Source organism: Fistularia commersonii, chromosome 23 (assembly GCF_037954325.1).
Source record: "Fistularia commersonii isolate RoL2024-O1a breed Wild chromosome 23, RoL_Fcom_v1.0, whole genome shotgun sequence".
NCBI lineage: Eukaryota > Metazoa > Chordata > Actinopteri > Syngnathiformes > Fistulariidae > Fistularia > Fistularia commersonii.
Genome location: NC_141306.1, coordinates 9,609,829 through 9,635,016, shown reverse-complemented (window position 1 = coordinate 9,635,016; position 25,188 = coordinate 9,609,829). Strand labels below are relative to the sequence as shown.

Genomic DNA, 25,188 nt, shown 5'->3' with positions numbered 1-25,188 from the left:
CTTCTCATATATTTAAATATGATTAAAAAAGGACAGAAACTGTTTTTTCCTGAAAGGTAGAAAAATAAACATTAAGATATAACAGCAATAGAAAAATATGGTGAATGAAAAAAAAACCAGAATAAAAAGGATATAATAGGAAGGATAGGAAATCAAATCTGATAAAATGAAAATGGACAATATAATATAATATAATATAATATAATATAATATAACATAATATAATATGATATAATATAATATAATATAATATAATATAATATAATAAATAAATCTGATAAATACCCCCAAAAAAGTTGCGGTAGTGTGTGTGTGTGAGTGTGTGTGTGAGTGTGTGTGAGTGTGTGTGAGTGTGTGTGTGTGTGTGTGTGCAGCCATGCACGGTGTTTCTCCTCCTCCGACACGCAACCCCGCCCACTACAACCCCGCGTCTCACGCACCGCACCGCCCCGCCCCTTCGCAGCTGCGGGGCAGCGGGTATCGGTAGACTGGTCTCAGACCGAGAACTGGTTCTGGGTGCACGTCGTTTAGCACTTTGTGTCATTTACTTTTCTTTTTATACTTACTCCTTTTATTTAAAAATCCGTTTTTAATTCCAACGCATGCGTGTTAAGTCTGGTGATTATTATTTTAATATTATTATTATTATTATTTTTATTGTGATCCTATGAGAACGCAGCCGTGAGCTGCTTCCCGCGGAGATGCAAGGCGAAGCTCCCTGAGCCGAGATGGGGAAATGGGAGCTGACGATGGTAAGGCGACCGCTCCTGACCGGAGGTCTCACCGTTCGTCCACGCGGATCACGCGTGGATTGCAAGTACCGCGGTCCTTTCCAAAAAAAAAAAAAAAAGAAAGCCAAGAAATGTGTGTCTCCGCTGCAGGAAACTAAAACACCTTAATCCCTACTCGGTTTTTTGGGGCTCCGTGAGGGCGCATGTTTACTTCCGGTCCACAGCAGAATTGATCTTAAACTCCAGATAATCTGCGTGGGTTTGTTCGTCCGTGTCTGTTCCTGGTGGGTGAAGAAGAAGAAGAAGAAGAAGAAGACACTCATTGTACTTTTTCCTGTGACACCCAACGGGCCCCTTGTCCGATGCAAGTTCCGAATCCGCAAACGGTTCATTTAGAAAACAAAAAGTGCTTCTACACTTTTTGGACTTTTCTCTGGGTTGACCTCCTGCAACCAGTTGGTTCCTCAACATCTCTGACCCGTGGGATGTAGGTTGCCCTTTTTTTTTTCTTTTTGGTCGAACCCCCTGAGGAGCAATGATCTAAGAAAACCTGAAGTTTTAATCCCGCTGAACAGATCATACTTTTTCGGCTTTGTTTTGGGTTTCTTTAATTCAGACCAGGCTGATTCAGCCGCCCCTCCCGGGTCGGTTATGTAACGCCCTTGTGGAGAACATCTCGCACTCTGGGTTCAGGAGTCTGCGCGTGCAAACTGCTGTTTGTTCTTCTTTCTTGTTCTGTTGCTTCGAAACTTGGAAGAAAATAAACACCAGAGTGAAAGAAGTAGTGCTGCAGCGAGCAGGAGATGGGATTCGCAGCATTGCATTATGCTCAGTGCAATGTCTGCACAGGACTGTCTCAGAAAACTAGAATATTGTGATACAGTTCTTTATCTTCTGTAATGCAATTAAAAACAAAAATGACCTTTTCATGATATTCTAATATTTTGAGATAGGATTTTTTTGAGTTTTCTTAAGATGTAAGCCATAATCAGCAATATTGAAATCATAAAAGGCTCGGAATATTTCAGTTGATTTGTAATGAGTCCAGAATGCATGATATTTTTGTTTTTCTAATTGCATTACAGAGGATAAAGAACTTTATCGCAATATTCTAATTTTCTGAGAGGGTCCTGTATGTAAAATGTGCGCTCACTGACGCCCATCTTTATTATTGATTTGAAGTCCAGTGCTTGTGCGTGAAACCTCTGGACGATATAATTTTCTTTGCTCCCTTAAGATAGGAATTTAATTTGTTCCAAAAGCAGGGCTCCTGTTGATATATATTTTTTTATATCTTAAATGAACTTTTCCAACAAACAAATTAATTTGTTCCAGAAGTGGGTTCATATGTTGATTTTTTTTTCATATCTTAAATGAATTTTCCCCATTTAAAATAACAGAAAAAAAAAACAAAAAACTCACAAAATAAGGATATTAATATAGAAAAACCCTGAAAAAGAAGGCTATTAATAATGTAAGGGACATCAAAAAGAAAAATGGTTATTGTGTGGTTTTATGAGGGTGTGCAAGAGGCTACGAAAATGGACACTGAGCGAAAAATGTGCACTTGCAATGAACTTAACATTACGACAAAGTTAAAAATTCAATTTAAATCAATTCAATTTGATGCGTCATGAAACGTATTGGAGTTGCGGGAGCTCGCTTGCCGCGTATTGTGCAAATTTTGAATTTAGATTTTTGATTTTCTCGCTCTCCTATCCGTATCATTTTTTTTTTTTTTTCGTATTTCAAGGATAAAATTTGCTCGTATCACACGTCAAGTCTTAAAAAAAGTTTTTATGTTAAGTCTATTAAGTATTCGTATCTCGCTAGAAGTTGGATTCCGACTGGGGGATCTTTCTGTTCGGAGTCTCCATATTTTCTCTGCGTCTACGTGGGTTTCCTCTGGGTTCTCCGGTTTCCAAAAAACATGAAATGGGTTCACTGCAGACCTCGAATTATCCAGAGGAGGGTGAACGGTTGTCTCGCGGACGCGTAAAAGAGAGAGTAATGTTTGCGTTGTCTTTGCGTGAATGAGATGGTGAACCATTGAATGTCCGCCGCATATGAGGCGCTCCGATCGACTGGCGACTGATCCAGGGTCTGTCCGATTGCCCAACTGTCCAATGACGGTTGGGATTGGCTCCATCTACCACACAACCCCGAGTGCCAGATAAGTGGTATAGATTATGAATGAATGAATCTTTGCAACGTTCCAAAGCTACAAGCGTTAAAAAGGACCTCGGTGTTGAACGTAGCTCCACGTTGCTGTGCTTCCATCAAGGTATCCTCCATATAACACACTGGAAGTGCTTGATGGTTGACCAAAACAATGTCAACAAACAAATACTTGTTGAAATCTTTTGTAGCAACTTGTCTTGAATTTCTTGAAATCCAGAAATGTGCGACAGAAATGTAAACATAAGCATGCTTGTGGATGTGCAACCACTGCAGTGACGCAGAGAGAAGCCGGTCGTGATGGCCGACATTGGTATCAAAGTGAAAGGCTTTATTTTATTTTATGGTGGGTTTTACAAGCGACCTTAGATCACACTTCCTGCTCTGCATCACTTTTAAATGGAATGACCTTTAATCAGTCGCCGTTACGTGAGACTGCTGATTAAACTGCGGATGATCTGCAAAGACAGCGACGTCTCTGCAGCCTGCACGCTGACTCGTGACCTGTTTACATCATGCCGCTTGGAGATAGGGGGGGGGAAAACAGCAAAGGTGAGGTCAAGGAGGCCCCCCGACCTCTTCCTTGGATATGTAATCTCAGGTCAAGCGTGTTTGGACACGACCTGCCCTCGAGGCGCCTTCTTGTGGCCGACGTTGACGAAAGCGACGAGCTGTCTGACATTTACCGGTCTTGTTTTGGTATCGTCTCAGACGCGACGTCAAGTGTCCTAACCTTTTTGCAACTCGCGGATTTATCCGTAAACATCAGCCGTGACCTACCGAATCCCTCGGAAGCTAATCGTCACCTCTCAGCCGAAGGTCCAATTGTAACCGTCGCCCGCTTGGATGTTTCGTGAGCCTGAAACGAGGGGTCTGTGTATAAAGCAAACATGGAGTAGTTGTTGTGAGATCGCCGCGAGTCCCGGCGGGCTATTTGGCCACGAAGCCTCGCTGCTATTTTTGCCCCGTCCTTGCTTAACCTCTGACCTAAATGTTATGATCGGCAACATGAGCGGACGTACAGCGGCGTATCGGCCCCTACCTGTATCCTATTCTAGACACAAGCTGGACACGAGGTGCCACTTTAACGATTGCGTGTTTCTTGCCCACTTAGGACCCGGTCCAGGAGTGGGGTGAAGAATTCGAGGACGGCGCCGTGTACGGCGTCACGTTGTTTCGGGTGCCCGTGCCGTCCTTATCCAACCCGAGTGAGACGAACCCGTCCTGCTCCTTCGTCCAGTATCGGACCAACAAGGTACGGCGGCTGAAAGCTGCCACTCTGGATCAACTCGTGAACCACCTTCTGGACCCCGGCTGCCAGGAGCAGGACTACGGAAGGGTCTTCCTCTCCACATACCGGACCTTCGCCAGTTCTTCGCAGCTCATCGAGCTGCTCTTTCAAAGGTCGGTGTGTTTTCACCTACCGATTTGTTTCGGAGATCAGACTAGTACCATTTCTCCAATGACCGTCGGTCCCTCCGAGACGATCTCAAGCCAGAGGAAGCCTTTCTTAGCGTTGCTAATGTGACACCATTGGAATTTTAGCTCGTATATAATGTCGAACTATTTCCCCGCGTCTTACCTCTGTTGATTTTTTGACGAAATTTTGCTGTACCTGCATTTTCACCATGCGTTGTCAGCACCCCCCCCCCCCCCCCCCCCGTTCCACAAAGAACCCAACTCCACTCCTGCCGGCTAATAAGAAGCCAGTGAGCGGTATTTACCTGCGAAGCACTCAATAACAGCAATTACGCCAAGTCGGGGTTTCAGAGTGCGGTTGGTGTGTTGAAACAGCGGGATAGCGGGTAGCTTTAGGGCAGCGACAAATAGTCATAACAGAAAAACAAAGGCTAGAACTTGAAGGTGGGGAATGATTTGTGAAGCTGTCTCGTTTCGGGGTGGTTTTTGAGACTGTTTTTGTTCGCATGTTCACAGGGACAGCGCCGCGTCTGACAGAGAAATCGGCGAATCCTTCTCGAGGTGGGTGGACGGAGCCGAGAGCGTAACCGGAGCAATCGGATCCAAATCCTGTTTCCTGCTCATTTACTCTGCTTGAAATAGTTTTGACCATAGTTAAAGTGTAATGATTGTCCTCCGCTTCCGCCAGTCCTCTCTTAGACTTTGTCCAGACATGGTTGGATGAGTATAGCGAGGACTTCAGGGACCCTCCCGTGCACCCTGCTCTCATGCTGCTTCTGGATCACTTGAGGATCAGCTCCGCGGTGCACGGGCACCTCCGCGGCCAGCCCAACTTCTGCTCGCTGGCCGGGCAAGCGGAGGCGCTGCTCAACAGGTTCTGGAAAGAAGGTGATCCCCGACCTTACAAATAGAAAGATTTGAAATTGGGCCTCCCGCTATCAAGGTTGACTGTTTGCACCAACTGCGAATTCAGCATCAAACCTCTATCCCTGGCACTGATGGCGCTCCTTGTATTTATGAAGCAGCGCTGGCCAATGTTCCCTCTTAATTTTTCATACGTCTGGACATACAGACAACCTCGTGAGCAACATTAGATGTGCACGCTGAGGCCACGCGCCAGTATCACCTGGGATCATCGTCGTTTAGTCCGTATTTTTCCATCAGAAAACTCGCTTACGACTTTAGCTCCGCTGCACGTTTTGCAGAGCAGTTCTTTCTCGCTCAAAAAAGAAAAAATCTCACCCAGTTTCACCGCTTATTCTTCTATTTGCACACACTCCGACAGCCATTTCGACTTAAAAGAACCGCATTTCTTTTTTACTTTGGTTCGGTGAGTGGACGTATCACATTCTCCGCCCGCTCGTTTTGCCGTGATAAGCCGTTAGCATGTTAGCATGTTAACATTAGCGTCACTTAACTCTGCCACACTGTTATTATTGTTATTTAGCGTGTATGGGCAGAGCACGTGCGCAAGTACCGTCAATGGCGTGAGTGGCTACGTAGCGTAATTGCATCGTATCGTATGATTGGCTGGACACCCGTCACTCACAGAGCTATACAGCAAAGAGATACAGAAAAACAAGTTACATATCTAATTCATTTGCAGTGCGCTCACTGCCCTGTTTCCCTAGCCCTCTGCATCCTCAAGGTGAGCTACCGCAGTGGGGAGAGACGGCCGACAGACAGAAACATGTCGGAAAACGTCCCGCCGAAAAAAGATGGCCGATGTGTCCGTCAAACGAAGGAACTAAAGTCTTGAATATGGTTTCAAGAACTACAGTGGATGTTCAAAGCATTTTGTCTTGCGCTTAGAAGCCTCTTCTATTTTGTCGCCTCGAAGCAAAAAACAGTTAGCTTCCGTCGTCGTATGTCTTTTTTTTCTGCAGAAGCTGAGGCGATTGTCGGCTCCACCCCGGCCGATTTAGAAGAAGAGCAGGCGGTCTCGGGTGAAGAGTGTGACCGCGATCCAAGCGACATCATGGATTTCTCGGCCACGGCCATCGCGGAGCAGCTCACCTGCACGGACTCCGTACGTCAGATTGAGAACGCCGATAAATAGGTCTTAAGAGAAGTCCAAAAAAATGCCCGTCGTTATAATGAAACGTCCACTGTTGATTTGCAGGACCTGTTTGTGAAAGTGGTACCCTACCAGTGTCTGGGATGCATCTGGTCTCAAAGGGACAAGAAGGAAAACATGTCGCCCACCATTCGGGCCACCATCACTCAGTTCAACGCCATAACCAACCGGGTCATCGTGTCACTGCTGTGCGAAACTGAAAGCGGCGCCCGAGGCACCAGTCCAACCCGCCGGGCGGCAAACACCCCGACGCAAAGAGCTCGCGTGATAGAGAGGTGGATCGGAGTGGCGCAGGTCAGTGCCTTTAGGAAAATTTTAGCAAGTTGAAAGATGCAACCCATTACTGGCCTTCATGGAGTGGTTTCGCTAATTTCCTAATCAGCATTTATTTCCCGGCCGATCCAAACTGTTGTCCAAATGGTCCACAAATGGTCAGCCCCAAACCCAAAATGATATGCCGTAAACGACATCCTCCGCGCGTCGGTCTTCAAACGAGGGGCTGACGTTTTAATTAGCAAAACATTAGCATTGTTTTAGCGTTAGCATCCAGGCGCCTTTTCATGCTGTACTCGGATTTCTCCAGAAGCAAAGGGGCTTTTTTGAACGCATCCACCGAAAGCAGTTTTTGTTTTTCGGCTTCAGAAATGTCGTCAGCTGAAGAACTTCTCGTCACTGAAGGCCATCCTCTCGGCCCTTCACTCCAACGCCGTTTACAGACTGAGAAAAACCTGGGCTGCCGTCAGCAGGTAAAGACCTCATCATTTTAAATGCCACTTTTTTTTCTCTAATTACTTTTGCTGACGCCGCTGTTGTGTTCTACATGTTTAACGAGAGCGTTGAACTCTCGTAAAAACGAGAAAAGCGGCACCAGCAACCAGCTGTTCCTGGGTGACCCATATTGCACAATAGTAGTCCGTGTCCTGAACATTTGCCGTTCGCTATTAAATGTTGGATTGTGGCGCGCTCCTTAGCGCTTCTGCCTCACAGCAAGGAGCTCCCTGAGTGGATTCCGACCTTTCTATATGGAGACTCCATTTTCTCCCTGAGTCCTTCGGGTTTTCTGTTTTCCTCCTGCAGTCCAAAAACATGCAGGAGGTTCAGCGGAAACCCGAAATTGCCTCGATGTGAATGAAAGTGGCCTTATGATCATCAACAACCGGGATAGTTTCAAGCCCCCCTGCTACCCTGACTGCGGGATATGCGGAATAAATAATGAAAGTCATGATGGATTAAGTTATGAAATGATGGAGTTTATCAGAGTCGTCATTGTCAGCTCTGGTTAATGAATGGATAAGAAATGCATTGTGTATTGACCAAATATTGACCGCTGCCATTCTTGCAGGGACAGCATGGCCGCCTTCGATCACCTCTGGGAGACGTTCCCCGACGAGAACTGCGTTCTAACTAACCGGGAGCTCCTGCTGGAGGTGAGGAGGAAACTTCTTATTTTTGCACCGCTTTTATCCCGAAATGAAAGACATACGTCACATATGTCCACGTGTCGTTTCCGCCGTGAAAATACCCAACCCCTATTTACATTTATTTGAGTTTACCAAGCCACCGTGGAGTGTTTCTGACCTTCTCTGTCCGTGCTTATCCGGTCGTGCCGCCTGAAGCGATACCACGCCGTTAATGTATAACAATGTTAAACAGCAGCTCCCCGTTGGTGGAACAATAAGATGAGCTACAACTGCGCTCTCGGCGTCTGGGGGAAACCTTCGGTTCGGAAGACAGGGGCTCCGGTTAGCTTCCCCTCTTTGGGTTGGTTGTTATCTCGCTGTTCGTCACAATCCTTTGCTTCCATCCAGCTGAAGTTCCAGCTTGCCAATGTGCTTTTATGACGACGTGCCAAAGTTATAAGTTTCATTTTTATGAATCAAGTTGTTTACATCGCCGGTTGCACCGCTTATGGATTTTTCTTGACCTAATTTCTGACCCTTCTGGGTTACAAGTTAATGTTTGCCCGCGCGGGTGTGACTGAAATCCTGAGTTGTTATAGAACAGTTCTAAGAACTGGGCGGCTCCCATTTGTGTTCGAGGAACCAGCGTCCTCCAGGGGCTCCAAAGCTCCAAACCCAAAAACTAATCACCACAAGGAAGAGGAAGACGACTCGGATGACAGGAGACCGAAGTTACGGGGTTCTACACGGCGGCAATAATAACCACTGATTATCAAATGGGTTAAAGTGTTGAACAACTCCGTTGTTAGCTAACTCCACTCGTATTTTGGCCAAATGTCGATATTCCCCCGTAAGCCGCGGAAACCCCTCTGCGGCGTAGCGAGCCAGAAGAGCTTGGACCTTTTTGTCCATCCATTGTGTCGCTATTGCTTTCCATTTTGTTTCAAGATGGCAACGGTTCTTAAAAGTACCGCTCCGCTCGAAGTACCCGGTAGTGGACATGGCTCACGGGGTCAACCAATCACAGAGCGCCTACGTCACAAGAGTTCCTATGGAACCATAAAAAGATCCTGCCGGGTGTAGAAGCTAGGATGGCTCTCGGAGCTGAGGTTGGGTCCCTGCTTCCCATACCGTCCCAAGGCAGGATCTAAAAGCCTACTTCCTGAAGAGGCTCTAGGTACTGCACAAATTTCCTACGGCGCCAAATGGGTCGATGTTCACGATCCCGTAATGGGGGTGTGAGAACCGAGAACGCCGAGGCCTTGAACGCACCGTTTATCGTTCCGATCTCACGTCGCAGCATCAGACAACTTGCCCGAAGAGACCAAAACCGAAAAGACTCCGGTCACAAGATCTCTGGTGCTCTGTTACCGCATGCTCCTTCAAACTAACATCAGTGGACTCATTACTCCATCGTTTCTATTGGCCGTTTATCAATCCTAAATTGCGGTGTAATAAATCAATGCATTGGATAAGTTTTGTCTTAAATGAACCTTCAACCGCAGGTTAATGTGTAACTCAGTGGCAGCGTTCTACGTTTTCTCCACCAGGAGCTCTGTTAATATAGCTCCTCTGACCTTCTTTGACAGGACGGAGGCCCGGAGACGGCGGATAATGTTTCTCCAAGGATATCCAAGCGGTGCTGGGTGTCCAGGCAGACGGTGAGTAGGATCCGAAGTAGGGCGAGAAGTCGGACGGTCGAAAATGACGTGGTCGGGAGAAAATTAGGAACATGAGCGACTCTATCGCGCCGGAGGGGGGTTTCGTCGGAGGGACAAATGCGGAGCGGACGTCTTGAAAACCTCAAGGGCTGATTTCGCCCGATGAGGGCGGAGAGCGCCTGGCGTGGCAGTCACCCAGAATTATCCGCGGCCTCCCGGTGGCCTGTGATCGCAGGATTACAGGGCAGTAATAATAGACCGGCGTGGAGCTGTTTATGACTCATACGCCGCTGCCTCTCAGGGCCGTAACTGGAGCCTGCAGAGCCGCTAACTGGGACATCCCTCATACGAGAAGGGGGGCCTCGCTTCAGCCCGTTTCTTAAAATCACAGTTCGGCGAAGTGAAGGTACCGCCCGGCTCCTCCCTAACACTGCCCCGGTCTGACGTGTCGCCGTCTCCTCTTGTGCAGAGCGTCTCTGGCGGAGTGGTTCCTTACTTGGGGACGTATCTGTCCGTCCTCACCATGCTGGACACGGCTCTGCCCGATACTGTGGAGGTAAACAACGTCACCCATTCACACCCCGAACAGTGTGCAAGCCTTTGTATCACATTATGTTCTCCATATAGGGAAACATCAGTGTTTTGATTTGATGATGAGGATGATTTTCATCTGAATGAGGGAGTGATTGTTTTCTTTCTATCTCTAGTGGTTGAATGTCTGTGACGTGTGAATGACAGGGTGAATGGTTGTGCGTCTCCTTATGAGGTGTAAATGAGCGGACGAATGACTGTCTCCATCTGACGCGTGAATCGTTGTATGTCTCTGTAATGCAAACGCTTAGATGTCTATACCAGGGGTGGGCAATTATTTTGGCTGATGGGCCACATTTCTTTAATTATCATGTGCGGGGCAACTAGTGAACAAAATGAAAATTGCAATTTAAATGTTTCAAATTTTTGGCATTTTATTTAATTATGATAATTAATGATAATATAAATGTACTGACCGACATTATTTTGGAAAAATAAGACATTAATTTTTTTTTTTTATAATAAAAAAAAAAAAATTAAAGGAAAAAAAAATCTAAATTCAATATTGATTGAAAATATTTGTTAAAATATTCTAAGGAAATAGTTTGGCGGTCAGGATAAAAAAGCAAAATGCGCTGGATGTGGCCCGCGGGCTGTAAAATGCCCAGGTCTGGTCTATACCGTGTGTGAGACAGAGTGAACAATTGTATATTTCTATATGATATGCTAATAAGAGAGTGAATGCTTGTCACAGTCTTCTCGTCGTGGCAACTGGACTTGAATTTCTTGACTTGAAGACGTTTTACCCCTCATCCGAGAGGCTTCTTCAGTTCTAATGACCGTTGGGGAGTTTCCGAATATATCCGAGCTATTGGGTTATATTGGGAAACTCCCTCTCGGATGAGGGGCGACGAAAGAAATTCAAGTCCAGTTGCCAAGACAGGAATATTTCGACAAGAATCCACCATGACCTGGATGACCGAGAACCTCCACAGAGAGAGTGACTGGTTCTGCGTCTATGTGATGTGTAAATGAGAGGGTGAAGAGGGCTGCATGCATTGTGCTTTGAGAGGGCTGCATGCCTCCATATTGGATGAGAGTGAGAGAGTGAATGGTTGGATGTTTTACATCAGAGGTGTCAAACTCTGGCCCGCGGGCCAAATTTGGCCCGCACTGTAATTATATTTGGCCGGCAAAGCCATACCAAAGACTATTAGAGCTGGCCCCGCTGGTATGGTCTACAGTGCATACCGCTAATTCTACAAATCCTAGAATTTTCTGCTGGGATTTTGGCACGAAAATCACAACAGGACCTATAAACGCCCTCTCCTCTGTTGACAGTAGCCATAGCGACCTAATGCTAATACTGACACCCTGCTACATAGGCAGAAAACAGGATTTTGCATGTGTGCAATATTAAGTTATATATTGTATAATATTAAGCTATGCTTGTTCCATATTTCATTTTTAACCAAAACTTGTCTGGGTCCATATGAAAACGTTCATTATTATATCCGGAGGAAGATTTTTTTTTGTGACTTTGTCCATGTTTTGAATTTTAGCCCACAGTGTGTTTGAGTTTGACACCCCTGTCTTACATGATTCGTAAATAAAAGAGCGAGTGGTTGTGTGTATCCATATGTGGTGTGAATGACTGGTTTTGTCACTCTATAAGAGCGATGGTAAAATGTCTCTGTATGACGTGAATGAAAATAAATGGTTGTGTTTCCTACCGATCGTTTTGAATACGCGCTTTCATTCCTCACCTTTGGGAATCGTACGTGTTGTCCGAGGCGTCGCTGACGGGCCTGTAACTCTCTCCTCTGACAGGGCGGCCTCATAAACTTCGAGAAGAGGCGACGGGTGAGTGCTTCCTCTTTGTGACTTTCGTATTAGAGAGATGGCGCACGTGTCCAGCTGCGTGCGTGTGTGTTCGGTGTGTTTTGTTTTGTCTAAGCAAACACAAGGAAAGGGAAATTGTCTACCGCGTTTGGTTCACAACTGAAGGATTTATTATTTTGTCCTTTCCTTATCGCTTCCCTTATTTTACTGTGGGAAGAATTCGCACCGTGAGATGAGATCGGAATCCGATTGTGACAGTTTGTCTTCGTCTCTCTCCGTTGACGCAGGAGTACGAGGTTCTGTCTCAGATCTGTTCGCAGCAGGCGTCCTGTTCCCAGGTGGGCCTGCCGCACCACGCCCGGATCGCCGCCTGGCTGCGAGCTCACAAGCTGCTCACGGATCAGGAGAGGTGAGACGTAGGGAAATCAACGAATATCTCCATGGGAACAAACCAAGGAGTTTCGCTCTCCAATTTGGTGACTTGATCGGTTTTTCCGATGCCGGTTCATTCGGGTCCTGTCATAAAACACAATGTAAATTTCCAAAGCGGCTAGCGCGGCGGTTAGCACTTCCACCTCACAGCAAGAAGGCTCCTGATTGGATGCTGACAGGGGGGGGGGCTTTCTGCACGTCTCCATGTCCCCCCTTGTGTCCGCATGGGTGTCCTCGTCTGGTTTGCTCCCACAGTCCAAAAACACAGAGGAGGTTCACTGGAGACCCCAAATTGTCATGATGTGTGACTTAGAATGAATGGTTGTACGTTCTTAAATGACGCGTGACTGAGTGAGGACGGCAAGAACCTCGGCTTATGAATTAAATTCAGTCTTCGACTCAGTTTGCAAACCGGACTGTTTCCCATTGAAATCAATGTAAAGCCCGCTGAGCCGCACTCCAGACAAAAAAAGTGCTCTATTGAAATGTTTTCACGGGTTTATTTGTTGCAAAAATTCAGAAAGCAATTAAAGATAGCCTTAATTCTTGCTGGGTTTCCGGTATTCTTATTCTTCACAGAGCACTTGTACTCTACACATCATTCACTACGTAAGCAAAAGTAGCTCTAGCTAATGCTAAACGCTAATGCTAACGCTAACACTAACACTATCTCCAGGAAGCTGTCTTCCATTCATCCAAACCAACAATAAGTTTGCTAGTAGCCACCCCTTTAACCACATCCTCCACTTTTAGCACATCTGTTCCTCAGGATTGTGCAGATGGTTGACTTAGCCATGGTGGGATCCGTAACGCGAACTCCCTTTAGCTATTATTTACTTCTTCAGATTGATAACTTCTTCTTAACACCATTATCACTTGTGCTTTTAACCTTTTGGGGAGCCATACTGAGGGCTAGCTTACTGAAAATAGCACAGAAAAGGGTTATAACAGTAGAACACGACAATGAACGATGTAATATACGGAGGGTAGCATGCACCACTGCCACTATGCCACAATCGATTTGTGATTTTGATCAAAAACTTGTGCGTTTGCGGATTTGTTAGTGATTAGGGGTGTTAGCAAGCGCTTCTACCTTGTGTAGTTGTATGTTATAGTTAATGAGAGAGTGATTGATTGAAGTCTATATTTGCGGCCCTTTTATCCAGTTAGCTTCATGCTAAGGATTAACATGTTAAACCTGAAAAGTCTGTCCCATAGATTGCACTATTTCCTGATTGGTCATACAGCAATTACTTCCCTTTTTCTGAACCCGTTGCTCTCCGTGTTTGTTTTAGCTACGAAATCTCCAAACGGCTGGAGCCTCCCGTGGATGTGTGCGCGGTGCCCAGCTGGAGCCACAAAACGCTGACGAAAAAACTCTCCTTGTGAGTATCACGCCGGGGTCCAGATGCGACATTGGTGTTATTAAACTCATCATTTTGGGCCGTTTTTGTCTACAGTCTGCGTTCAAAGAGCGAAGAGTCCAAGAAGCTTCCCGCTGACCAGATTAGCGTCTCATCCTCGGGATCCAGCGGGTCCGAGATGGATGATCTCTCTTCTCCAAGCTCGGCCTGTTCCATCAGGCTCCAGGTAATTTTCGATTGTAACACACCACCCGGGTGATTCGGGCCTGATCAAATCTTTGGGATCGGGTTTTCGACACGCCAAGCAGAGATCCGGCAGTCCCGAGCCTCTTAGCCTTACACAGATGTGACTGTGGAATAGCTTCGTAACACATGTACACATGTTCCATATATTCTTTTATATCTTTAACTTTATTTTTATGTATTTCTTCTGATCTTTATGTTTTTTTAATTTCATTTTTCATTATTTCCTATTTTATTTTATTTTATTTTTCATATACAGTTCTATTTTATTCTTCTTCATTTGACTTTGTGAGCAGGAGCTGCTTTCAACTGAAAAGCAATTTCCCCCTTGGGATCAATAAAGAATTCTGATTCAGATTCTGATAACCCACAAGAAGTGTTTTCTAACCACCCTTTTTTAAGAAAAACTTTGTATCAGTTGTCGATCCTGAAATTCCTTTTAGGTCTGTGTATTACAAAGAGCGTAATACAAAAGATATTTCAAGTCATAATAAACAGAACAGGAATACAACAATAGGTTTATTCCTTGGAACTGGAAAGAGCATTGGTTTCGGGGGGGTTGGGGGGTCCAATCAGGACTCGCCACTGAGGAAGCCTTTCAGCACATGGTGTCAACCGGGGCCATTGTGCTTTCACACAATCGCTCCTTTCAAGTAGCCCGCGCCCCTTGAGCATCTCCAGCTAGAACTAGGTGTCGCAGAATGGCTTGCATCTTGTGTAATCCCGTTTATTCTGTTTGCAAGAGACTTCCACGTTGTGGAGGGTCAAACTGGAGGCCTCTGCTCAAGGCGTATTCGTGCTCATGTAACCTTCGTAAATCTTCCTACTCAAACGCGGTCAAACGCTGGATTTACATTGTTGTTGTTGTTGGTATGCGATGCATCCACTAGAGGGCAGCGCAGAGTACCGGGACAATAACAAACATGGCGACGGCGGAGGAGCTGGTGATAATGTACATCCGAAGAAAGAGGCGGGGCAGTAGACAATGACGGCCTTACGTACGGAAAGTCTTCTTCTTGGTCATACCCACACTATGTGGTCATCTTCTTGGTTGAACATACCGCGCAACATGCCCCTTATGAGACTTCTGGGGCTACGGCTCTCTTCGTTGGTGATAATGTACATCCGAAGAAAGAGGCGGGGCAGTAGACAATGGCGGCCTTACGTACATGGCGTGGTGTGGACGGAGAATTCTTCTTCTTGGTCATACTCATCCCATTTTGTCATCTTGTCTGTTCCTGTTGCCGGTTGCACATGAGCATACCGCCCAACATGCCCCTTATGACTTCTTGGGCAACGGCTCTGTTCGCTGGTGATAATCTACATCCGAGGAAAGAGGCGAGGCAGTAGACAATGGCGGCCTTACGTACATGGCGGTGTGTGGACAGGGAATTATTCTTGGTCATACTCATGTCACGTTGTCGTCTTCTCTGTTCATGTTGCCGGTTGCAGGTGAGCATACATGCCCCCTTATGACTTCTCGGGCTACGGCTGTTAGCTGCGTTTGGCTACGCTATCCGGCTGAAATCATTCAGACCCCATCCTTCCACACTTCAGGTGGACCCCAGGGCTCTTTCCTTGGGCCCCTTCCCTTTATCGCCTATCTCAGGGTGCTCATACTTTTTCAGCATGCAAGCTACTTATAAAATGACCAAGTCAAAATGATCTACCCACAACAAAAATACAAAACATTCTTTATATGTACAATGTATGTTGATGTACTTTGTGTAACCCAAAATAATGTCTGCCATATTTTCTGTCATTACCCGAGTTCACTGTGATGACTTGCACTGAATTGAATCATAGTCCGGACAGTAGCTGCTTACAGCCGGCCTTCTAAATTATGACGTGACTCGCCCGGAACGATGCTTTGGTTGCAGTATTCTCTTTTGAAGCTTTCTCTCTGCTGTCCGGACAACTGGGATTTTAATTCCTTTACCTTTCTCTTTCTCAGGTCGCTTTTCGGCAGAGCGTCCGTGTCGTATTTTCTTCGAACGGTTCGAAACACGCTGCTCCGCATTACCCTTCTTTGGTATTGCGATGTTAGACCGGCAGATGAGGCGAACGCACTTTGAAAATGTCATCGTGACAAAAAACTCCTCCTCCCATTGCGTATGAAAGTGCTAAGTCTTTGTCTTCTTACTTGGTCCGGCTTCCCCACTCATTTTATACCCTTTCTCGAGTTTAAGACAAAAACCGAGGGCTAAAAATTGGAGGAAACGTGCCGACTAGCTTGTTAGTTTTCGCGCCGTTGTTTGTGCACGTGCAAGAAAACCAGATGTCATCCGACCGGCTGCCCTGTATATCAGTCAAGTGCCGGGATGGATGATAAGCTGATGTCTATTTTTTTTTTTTAATGTCATACCATCTACCGGTATTACCTTTGCGATCAACTGGTAGATCGTGATCGACGTATTGAGCACCCCTGGCCTATCTCATTCCCTTGGGCAGTGTTTTCAATTTAATTTTCATTTCTATCCCTCGTGGTTGACACGCAACTCTACCTGTATAGAAGTTAATATTATTATTATGGATGTTTACACCTGAGCTTGACATTCCGCTCCTCTCCCTCCCGCAGTCCTTTCACACCTCCTGCAACAACATCTCCGAGGGCTTCTCCTCCTCCTTGTCCTGCTCTTCGTCGTCCCCGACTCCTTCCAGCTCCTCCTCCGACTGCGCCATCGACCTCTCCCCGCCGTCCGGGCCCGCCGGCGAAGGCGCCCGGTCCAAAGCCCCTTCGTCTTCCCATCACAAGCGCTCCGTTTCCATGACGTCCCTGCCCGTGTACAACCGCCAGGTGGCCGACTCCTGCATCATCAGGGTGAGCGTGGAGCTGGGCCACAGTAACGGCAACATGTACAAGAGCATCCTGGTGAGTCTTTCCTCTCACACAACAGTAATAAAACAATAATACGGTAACTGCTTTCTTGTAGTGCATCACTCCATCCGTTCGCTCGGTCATTGGCACGCCTGGGCTGCAGCTAGAATCCGACCGGGGATTGCTAGGAGTTAGAAATGCTAACCGATGCCCCGCTGTGTCCGTAAATCTGAAAGAAGCAGAAGGGGTCAAAGGACTCTGAATATACCCGCTGCCCGGTCATGTTGTAATCTGGTGACTTGCAGTCAGGTGAGGCAGGAGAGGCCGTGCCTCACCTGCCAAAAAAAGAATGACATGCTTATATTTATCAGTGATTATACAGGTATTTTTAATTTCTCTTCACCAGTTTTAGATTTTTTGATCGAAAAATCAGAAAGCTGATATGAGATTTTAAACATAACCCGTTAACCGCCACCAATCAAATGGTGAATAAGCTACTCCTTAGGGTTCATATGTTTGTTAATTGCGTCAGTGTGCATCACTGTTGTAAACATATAAAGACACTCATGCACTCAAACGCATGTCGTTCGTTTCCCAGCTGACCAACCAGGACAAGACGGCGCAGGTGATACAGAGAGCTTTGGAGAAGCATCACCTGGAGCAGGTGAGCCCTCGAGACTTCACCCTGTCGCAGGTGATCTCGCAGGAACGAGGTAAGTCCCAGCCGGCTTGCGTCCGGGTACGTTAAAAAAACGAATCGGGACGATCTTTTCAATCCCAGATTTTGTGTCTTCAGAGCTGCTCATACCAGACAAGGCTAACGTCTACTACGCCATGTCCACTGCGGCCAACTTTGACTTTGTCTTGCGGCAGCTTCACAAACGGCAGAAGAAGCCGGCCAAAGCCGCCTGGAAGTAGACGCCTCGCCGGACCTCCAAGGCTATTATATACATTTTTTTTTTTTTTTTTTTAAAGAAGCAAAGATTGTTTTTATCTGCAAAAAAAAAAAAAAAAAACTAAAAAAAAAACGGACAAACCACTGTTTGGACGCTGAAACTCGAGGGATTTTCAAAGAACCGCCCCTCAGCTCGAGTCGAATTACGAGCCTGTGGATAAATATGGAGATTGTAATTGTGACTGGCTCTGAGGCTCGGCTGCCAGAGCGTATTTCGATGGACAAGTGGTAATAACAGCTGTTACAACTGTGTATTAAGGAAATGACTGAATTTTTAGAGTTGAGAGCTCTTGATCGCCCCCCCCCCCCTTTTTTTTTTCTTATGTTATTAACATGTTATTAACGCACTGGTAAGGCCGATCTGGAAGCACACGGTCCGTAAGGCCGACACTTTGAGAAGTTGATTTAACTTTTAGTGAAATTCTGAAATGCAAATTTATTCTTAAAATTTAAGAAGTCTGCATGAAGCCGCTGCTTTAAGGTGTGTGAATTACACATTAGATCATTTCAAAAGGCCGGGTTGACACACAAGCTGGTCCCTAATAGCAGCATCCCATAATTTTCACGCTGGGCTTACCTCAGCTACCCCCCCCATCCCTGCAGATCTGTGCCACAGACACTTTTTGAGAGCTGCTGTATTTTCACCACGTTTCCAGGATCAATAAAAACAAGTCGATTAAACACAAGGGTTTTCCTCTCCCAGTATTCCAACGCCTGCAGCTGCAGTTGTCTTGATATTCTTCTCCGATAAATCTTTTCTTTGGAACCAGAATGTTGCATTTTGCAGGTCAATTTCAAGCTGGTTCCAGGCCAGGGGCGAGCAAACTGCGGCCCGCGGGCCACATCCGGCCCGCCGGGTATTTTAATCCGGCCCGCCAAAGATCGGTACAGAATTCATACTTGATGTGAATTGAACGAATGATCGGATCAACGAATGCGGAAGCTTGAGACATGAGAATTTTCCTGAGCTGAATGACACAGATCGGGTTTTTGATTTAGCCAGGTGATTTTCAACCAGTGTGCCGTGAGACGTGACGCGACGACGTAGAGGTCAATGTCAGAGTTAGTGCCGTGCGACAGCGGCAGTTTGGGAATCGCGGCAAGACCAACGAGTGACGAAAGGAAAAAGAAAAGACGGTGAGCTCAAGGCAATACGGCGAAAGCTATCTTGGATTCGCTTTCACCGGGGATGCGACGGCACAGACTCCGATGTGCTCGACGAAGAGAAGCCATCCAATGGCGCTGCGGTGCCAAGCGAGCTTAAACACCATCTCCAAACAACCTTCCTTTCAAAACAAGCTGATTGACTATTTTGAACGCTTACGCACAAACCATGAGAAATTTTTTTGAGAAAAACCACAAAGTTAAACGAGAGAGCCCTCAAAGCTAGCTACCTTGTTGCTGAACTCGTAGCTAAATCCAAAAAGTCCCACAGTGTGGCAGAAGCATTGATACTGCCAGCTTGTAAAGCTTGAGCAAGAGCTTCCATTACTGCCAGGATATCCATTGTGTGTTCATCGAAACAGCCCAGGGTTTCACACTGAGTATAAATACATTCAAAACTATATTATTAGCTATGTGTTTTATAGTATTAGAGGATTTTGTAAATGTAAAAAATGTGTCGCAGCTCAAAAAAGGTTGAAAATAGCCTTTACTGTGAACATACGGACACACATGAATGAGATGGACGTGAAGCTACAAGGGAAAAAGTGGTTTGAGCATTAAAATGCAAGCAAACGCCATGAGCCTTCAAAGCCAAGGTGGTTTTATTTTCAAATCAAATGTCAGATGAGTCTGATATGTACCGTTAACAAATGCATTTTTTTTTTTTTATATGTATCGTTATCTTGTGCTGACCTGGCCCGTCTGTCAAATTTTAAAAGTCAGTGTGGCCCTGTTCTAGGCGTTTGTCCAGCAGAGGACACCATTTCCTCACCGCTACTGGGCTGCCTGCAGTCAACAACCAAAGATGCACACACACACACAGACACACACACACACATAATTTTAAGATATTCGCATATCACACTTCATGGTCATCCACTTGTTTTTACGAGCCATTTGTCCCGTGGACTGAAAGCATCACACCGCTGCTTGTGCTGTGAAATTATTTTAAAATTTCCATATTAGCCAAATTCTCTATAATTTGCATCTGAAACTGTCCCAAGCATAATAATAATAACCTTTATTTATACTTGTAAGACCACTGAGGCCTCCCTCATTTTCAGGGTCGACAAGTTTACAAGCAAAGCAGAGCACAGCACAACAATAAAATGAGATCAAAATAAAAAACAGGAGATAAACTAAAAACAGGTGAAAATGAGATTAAATTAAAGACAGTACGGAAGCAGTAGATAAAACTCAAAACAAGTAAAAAAATGAGATCAAATTGAAAAGTGCAAGGGGGTGGATAGAACTAAAAACAAGTACAATTGGCAGTACAAATTAAAAAAAACAGTAGATAAACTAAAAACAGGTGCAAATGTGATTAAATTAAAGACAGTACGGAAGCAGTAGATAAAACTCAAAACAAGTAAGAATGAGATCAAATTAAAAACTACAAGTGGGGTGGATAAAGTCCACCCCCATAAGTCCACCCCATAATAGTCAGGATGACTGGTGGATGCCGATCCGTGGTGGCAGAGACGAGCTCGGCCTCAAACATGATGGATGACACGCCCGCCTGTCAAAAAGTAATCATTTGACTAAATAATTATCATTTGTCATTATCATTATTGTATTGTCAATAAAATGTATTATTATTTTTATTAGTATTAATATCTACATGTGTGCCGTGCGTTGCCATTTCCCACCAGCAGAGATCCCTGTCGCACAACAAAAAAAAAAAATCACTGAAACTCCAACTTGCTTGCCATTTTGTTAAATTAATTTTTTCAAAACCGTTATAGGGAGAAAAAACATTGGCTTAAATGAAATAGTGAATGGTTTGTTATCTCGATATGACGCGTGAATGAAAGAGTGAATGGTTGTACGTCATTTTTATTGTGTAAGATTTTTATGATGAAAGAACGCGGCGATTCAGACAATGAAATGTAATTTCCTCTTTACACCGGACAAATAGCAATCGAGATAATAACACTAGACAAATGCACAACGCTATAGGAGACAGTTTGCAGAGATAAACTAAAGAAAGCAGTACAAGCAGGGTGTAAATGACTGCAGTCATAATTTGTGTAAGTAATTTGTACTAACTAAGAAAATCATATCCGCGTTGTTATATATATATATATGATATAATATGTATCGATGGCTGGATTGCAAAACCTCCTATCTGAAAAAAAAAAAAAACTTTTTTCAGGAAATGAAAAAAACGTTTCATTTGATTATAGTATGGTCTTTGTTAAAGATATTCAAGAATATTCTATAGTTCACAGACTATATTTCTATGTTATAATTTAAAAATACATAGCATGTATTTTTACCATGGACAATGCAGATAAGTGTTTTTTTCCTAATTTTTTCTGCTTCATTGTGCACATAGGAGTTTTGTCATGTGACATTTATGTCAAAAGAAAGGGCGGGATCGTCTTGCAGATAGACTGAAAATGTGGAGCCCTCCCATTTCTCACCATTCAATCAAAAAAAACAAAATTGAATAATTTGCAGATAGGAGGTTTTGCATTCCAGCCATTGATATGTATATAAGTGGTGTAAATCAGTGTTTCTCACCTTTTCTTGAGCCGTGGCACATATTTTACATTAAAAAAATCACACAACACACCACCAAATAAACGTTTTTAACAAAATTAAATGAAACTGTATTCTCAATTTACTTGCTCGATGTAAAATCCGGCCCTGTTTGGTTGAACGCAAAGCTGATATTCTTACAGGAACTGAGAAAATGCAATATAACATTCAGTGTATTGTCTTGAGCTCACCTTTTTTACTTTCTTCAGAGCGCTACTCATATTTGGGCCTTCATCTGGGTCAGAATAAGAATAAGAATAAGGACAACTTTAATTATCCCGGGGGAAATTGTTGTGCCAGAGTTACAAGAAAAATATAACAATAACAAATAATAGTAGAAAACTGTATAAACAGTAAAAAAAAAAAAAAAAAGGGGAGAATAAGAAATACAAATAAACTATAAAGTGTCTTAAGTAACAAGTGAAAGAGTGCACAAGAGTATGAAAAAATATTGTGCATTTAGCTGTTATGAAATATTGCACAGTTATGAATATATATACAGAAAAATTATTTCAATTTACAGTAGGTGGGTGAGATTTTTTTTTTCCTATTTAAGGTTTTAAGATTTTAAGAATCTTCTTCCTGATTTAGCGTTTTTTTTCTTTTCACATATTTATCAACGGAGTATCGCTGTCTCTCTGGAAGCATCGCTAATGACTGCTGTTTTCACAACTTTTTGCCATCTAGTGGAAGAGCATTTGTTGAGTTTAAGTTTGCAGCTTCTTTGTTTTCCATGTTTCATAAGGAATTCACAAGTTTGCCTTGTTTGAATCGTGTTTTATTTTCTTCTTCACTGCCTCACCTAATACAGTACAGAGTGAGAGAAACCCCCATCAGCACTGCTATACCAAAAAGACTGACGTAAAAACAAATGTCAAGTTATCTGAGCAGTCGCGAAAAACTAAAACAAGTCCCAAACCTTATCCTAAAGTGGCATACATTTCCTGAGAGCAAATACAAATATAACATATGTATGTATATGTACAATATATACTGCTCAATAAAATAAAGGGAACACTTGAACAACACAATGTAACTCCAAGTCAATCACACTTCTGTGAAATCATAGTGTCCACTCAGGAAGCAACACAGATTCATTTTGACTTGTTTTAAGGACATTACATCAAAGTTGGATCAGCCTGGAGTTTGTTTTTACACTTTAATTTTGAGTGTGATTCCTAATCCAGACCTCCATGGGTTGATACAATTGATACAATTGATTTCCATTGATCATTTTTGTGTGATTTTGTTGTCAGCACATTCAACTGTGCAAAGAGCAAAGTATTTCATAAGAATATTTCATTCATTTAGATCTAGGATGTGTTTTTTAAGTGTTCCCTTTATTTTTTTGAGCAGTGTATATAAACCAGAACGTAAACTCAAATAAAACTAATGAGATCACCTGTCTCAACAGCATTTCATTCTTCTGCATGCTACCCGCATAGATAGATGTACAAAGACACATTATTTGCGTTGAATAGATAATTTTTGAGCATTTTCCAGATATTGGAAACTCCATAACGCAGTTTTTACCCCTCTTCAAGATTCTACATGGAGATCAACCTTTGAGAAAGGAATGGAAACCTTGCCACTAGATGGCGCCGGACTGCCGGCGTACGCCAGATCCCTCCCGGGGAGGTGTAATGACACGTCGGGCCCAGCTGGTTGCAGCAGCACCGAGGCCGGCGTGAAGCATGGAGAGGTTGTAAAGCTTTGAACCGTGCACGTGCTTTGTGTGTCAATATTTAACAACCGCACGTCGACGTGCGAGATGGTGCGGAGCATCCAGCCTTCGAGCCTCCCCTCCTCACACCGGAGGTCACTTCCCCTCTGCAGCAAGCTAACACCCTCTGCACCCACACATCGTCCTCGCCATTCAGGATTTTTCAATCCGTCGCATCCGGACGAACTAACTAAGGCTAACTCAGCGAGCGGCTCACAATTAGCATGTGTGTGTGTGTAGGAGTTGAGTGAGTGTGTGTGTGTGTGTGGATGCAGGGGGTGTGTGTTTGCACAGGTCAGCAATTCTGAAGGAGAAACAGGACACTGGCCCTCTTCTCGTACTTTCTCATGTATTATACATGCGTCAATTGTTCAGCTCCTCTTGGCTTGTGTGTGTGTGTGTGTGTGTGTGTGTGTGTGTGTGTGTGTGTGGGTGTGTGGGTGTGTGTGCAGGGGGATCCTCAGCATTGACCAGAGAGACCGAAATGATCTGATTTCCCTTCAAGGTCTCGCCTCGATCCAGGTCTTGATGCGACGATTGAACGATTGAATTGTCGACTTCAGCCCCCCAAAGCCCGGACGTCCAATCACATCTCCAGAACGAGGGACCGACGGGGAAATAAAAGTCAGCCAGCAAGCACGATAAGCGGCGTAAAACTTCTGCCATTTTGTTTCGGGCGAGGAACCTGAAAAGCGTCCTTTTTTGTTTGTTATCATTAGCATTCTGCCTGCTAGCCTCGCGCTAACTGCATTTTTAAATTTTCAAGCGTTGCGAGTGTGTGAGTTCGATGGTTTGCACGGAGACCTCTGCGGAAAAGGAGTAGGGGGATTGGTTTCGACTTTCGTGCCAGCGTGCACGCGCACGGAGTTCACTGAGTGACCGCCTTGTTTTCCAGATTCCAGCGGCGGGGACTGCTGAAGGCAAAAAACAAAACCAGGTCAAAGCGCCGGCCCACGTGCGCAGCTCCGGCACGCTGTTGATAAACACAACCTTGTTCCTCATTCTCAGAAGGGGAAGCTGGCGGTGTCGAGAATAGCCTGTGTCACGACCTGCCGTGCACGCACACGCAGTCAGACATGCACACACACACACAGCCACACACACACAAACATCTCTGCATTAAAAGTAACATTTGCACACACATTTAGATTCAAGATGTTTCAGCCACCTGCATGTGATATTCACAGCCACCTGTGTTGGTTTGAAGAGACGCCTGATGGATCACATGTTTGCAACTCACACACACACACACACACTCACGCACACACACACACACTGTCAACTCGGAGCACAGTTCAATTTAATCACGCACACCCGCCTATTTATATCACTGAAATGCGGCGCTACCGCTTCTCAGGAGATGTTTTTCTGACACCTTTTTTTTTTAAACTAGACAACACCCACAGTGCCTCGCAGATTACACACACACACACACACTTACACACACGGCCGTCCGGCTTGTCGTGATTAACCGGCTCGGCGAGATCAGATACTGTTAGCTCCCTGGATCTTTGTTAATATGTACGATTTTGGCAACTTTATCCACTGACAAATCACGCTGGATGTTTGCACGGTGATGGCTCTCGCTTCTGTTTTATAGCAGGGCTCTCAGACTCGCGGCCAATTGCGGCCCTCGGAACAATATTTTGTGGCCCCCTGCCTGAAATAAAATCTTTGATTTTTGTGCGGCCCGCGTATTTTTTCTCATATGCATCTGGGGGTTTTATACAGAGGGTTTAAAAGAATGGGCAAGGAAAAAAATGAAAAAGTAACTTTGCAATGTATTTTTTGTTACAAAATTTGAAATCAAAATTATTTTTTGATGACAAAATGTCTGGTGACATTGTTAAAACGATCTTTCCTTTTGTTATTTCTATAAAAAACAAAATTAAAAAGATTGATATAATAACCAGAATAGCCACCGTTAGCCTTGTAAACATTATACCTCCTCTTGCTAGCAATCAATTTTCAAATAAAAATTCTAGCGGCAAATTTTCCCACAGTGACAATATTTTTAAGGCTGTAACTTCATCGATTTTTTTTTTGTTGTTAATATTCATTTTTGATATTAATTCGTCATGTATTTTTAGAGGAACAGCTCATTAC

General features: G+C 44.5%; 1 protein-coding gene across 1 annotated transcript; it reads left to right on the top strand.

Annotated features, from left to right (window-relative positions):
- Window positions 1-512: 512 nt before the first annotated feature.
- On the top strand, window positions 513-18,337 carry rgl3b (ral guanine nucleotide dissociation stimulator-like 3b). Its single transcript, XM_086170868.1, has 17 exons — window positions 513-752; window positions 4,024-4,313; window positions 4,845-4,889; window positions 5,017-5,216; window positions 6,215-6,357; window positions 6,451-6,699; window positions 7,048-7,151; window positions 7,748-7,832; window positions 9,395-9,466; window positions 9,936-10,022; window positions 11,828-11,860; window positions 12,127-12,248; window positions 13,567-13,656; window positions 13,732-13,861; window positions 16,457-16,750; window positions 17,295-17,409; window positions 17,493-18,337. The coding sequence occupies exons 1-17, from the start codon at window positions 729-731 to the stop codon at window positions 17,612-17,614; spliced, it is 2,205 nt and encodes a 734-aa protein (XP_086026994.1). The 5' UTR covers window positions 513-728; the 3' UTR covers window positions 17,615-18,337.
- The last annotated feature ends 6,851 nt before the right edge of the window (window positions 18,338-25,188 follow it).

Bases quoted from the DNA above. Each gene is read 5' to 3' on its own strand.
- rgl3b (XM_086170868.1), top strand. From the start codon at position 729: ATGGGGAAATGGGAGCTGACGATG. The intron at 753-4,023 runs GTAAGGCGACCG...TTGCCCACTTAG, and splicing joins GGAAATGGGAGCTGACGATG to GACCCGGTCCAGGAGTGGGG. The intron at 17,410-17,492 runs GTAAGTCCCAGC...TTGTGTCTTCAG, and splicing joins GGTGATCTCGCAGGAACGAG to AGCTGCTCATACCAGACAAG.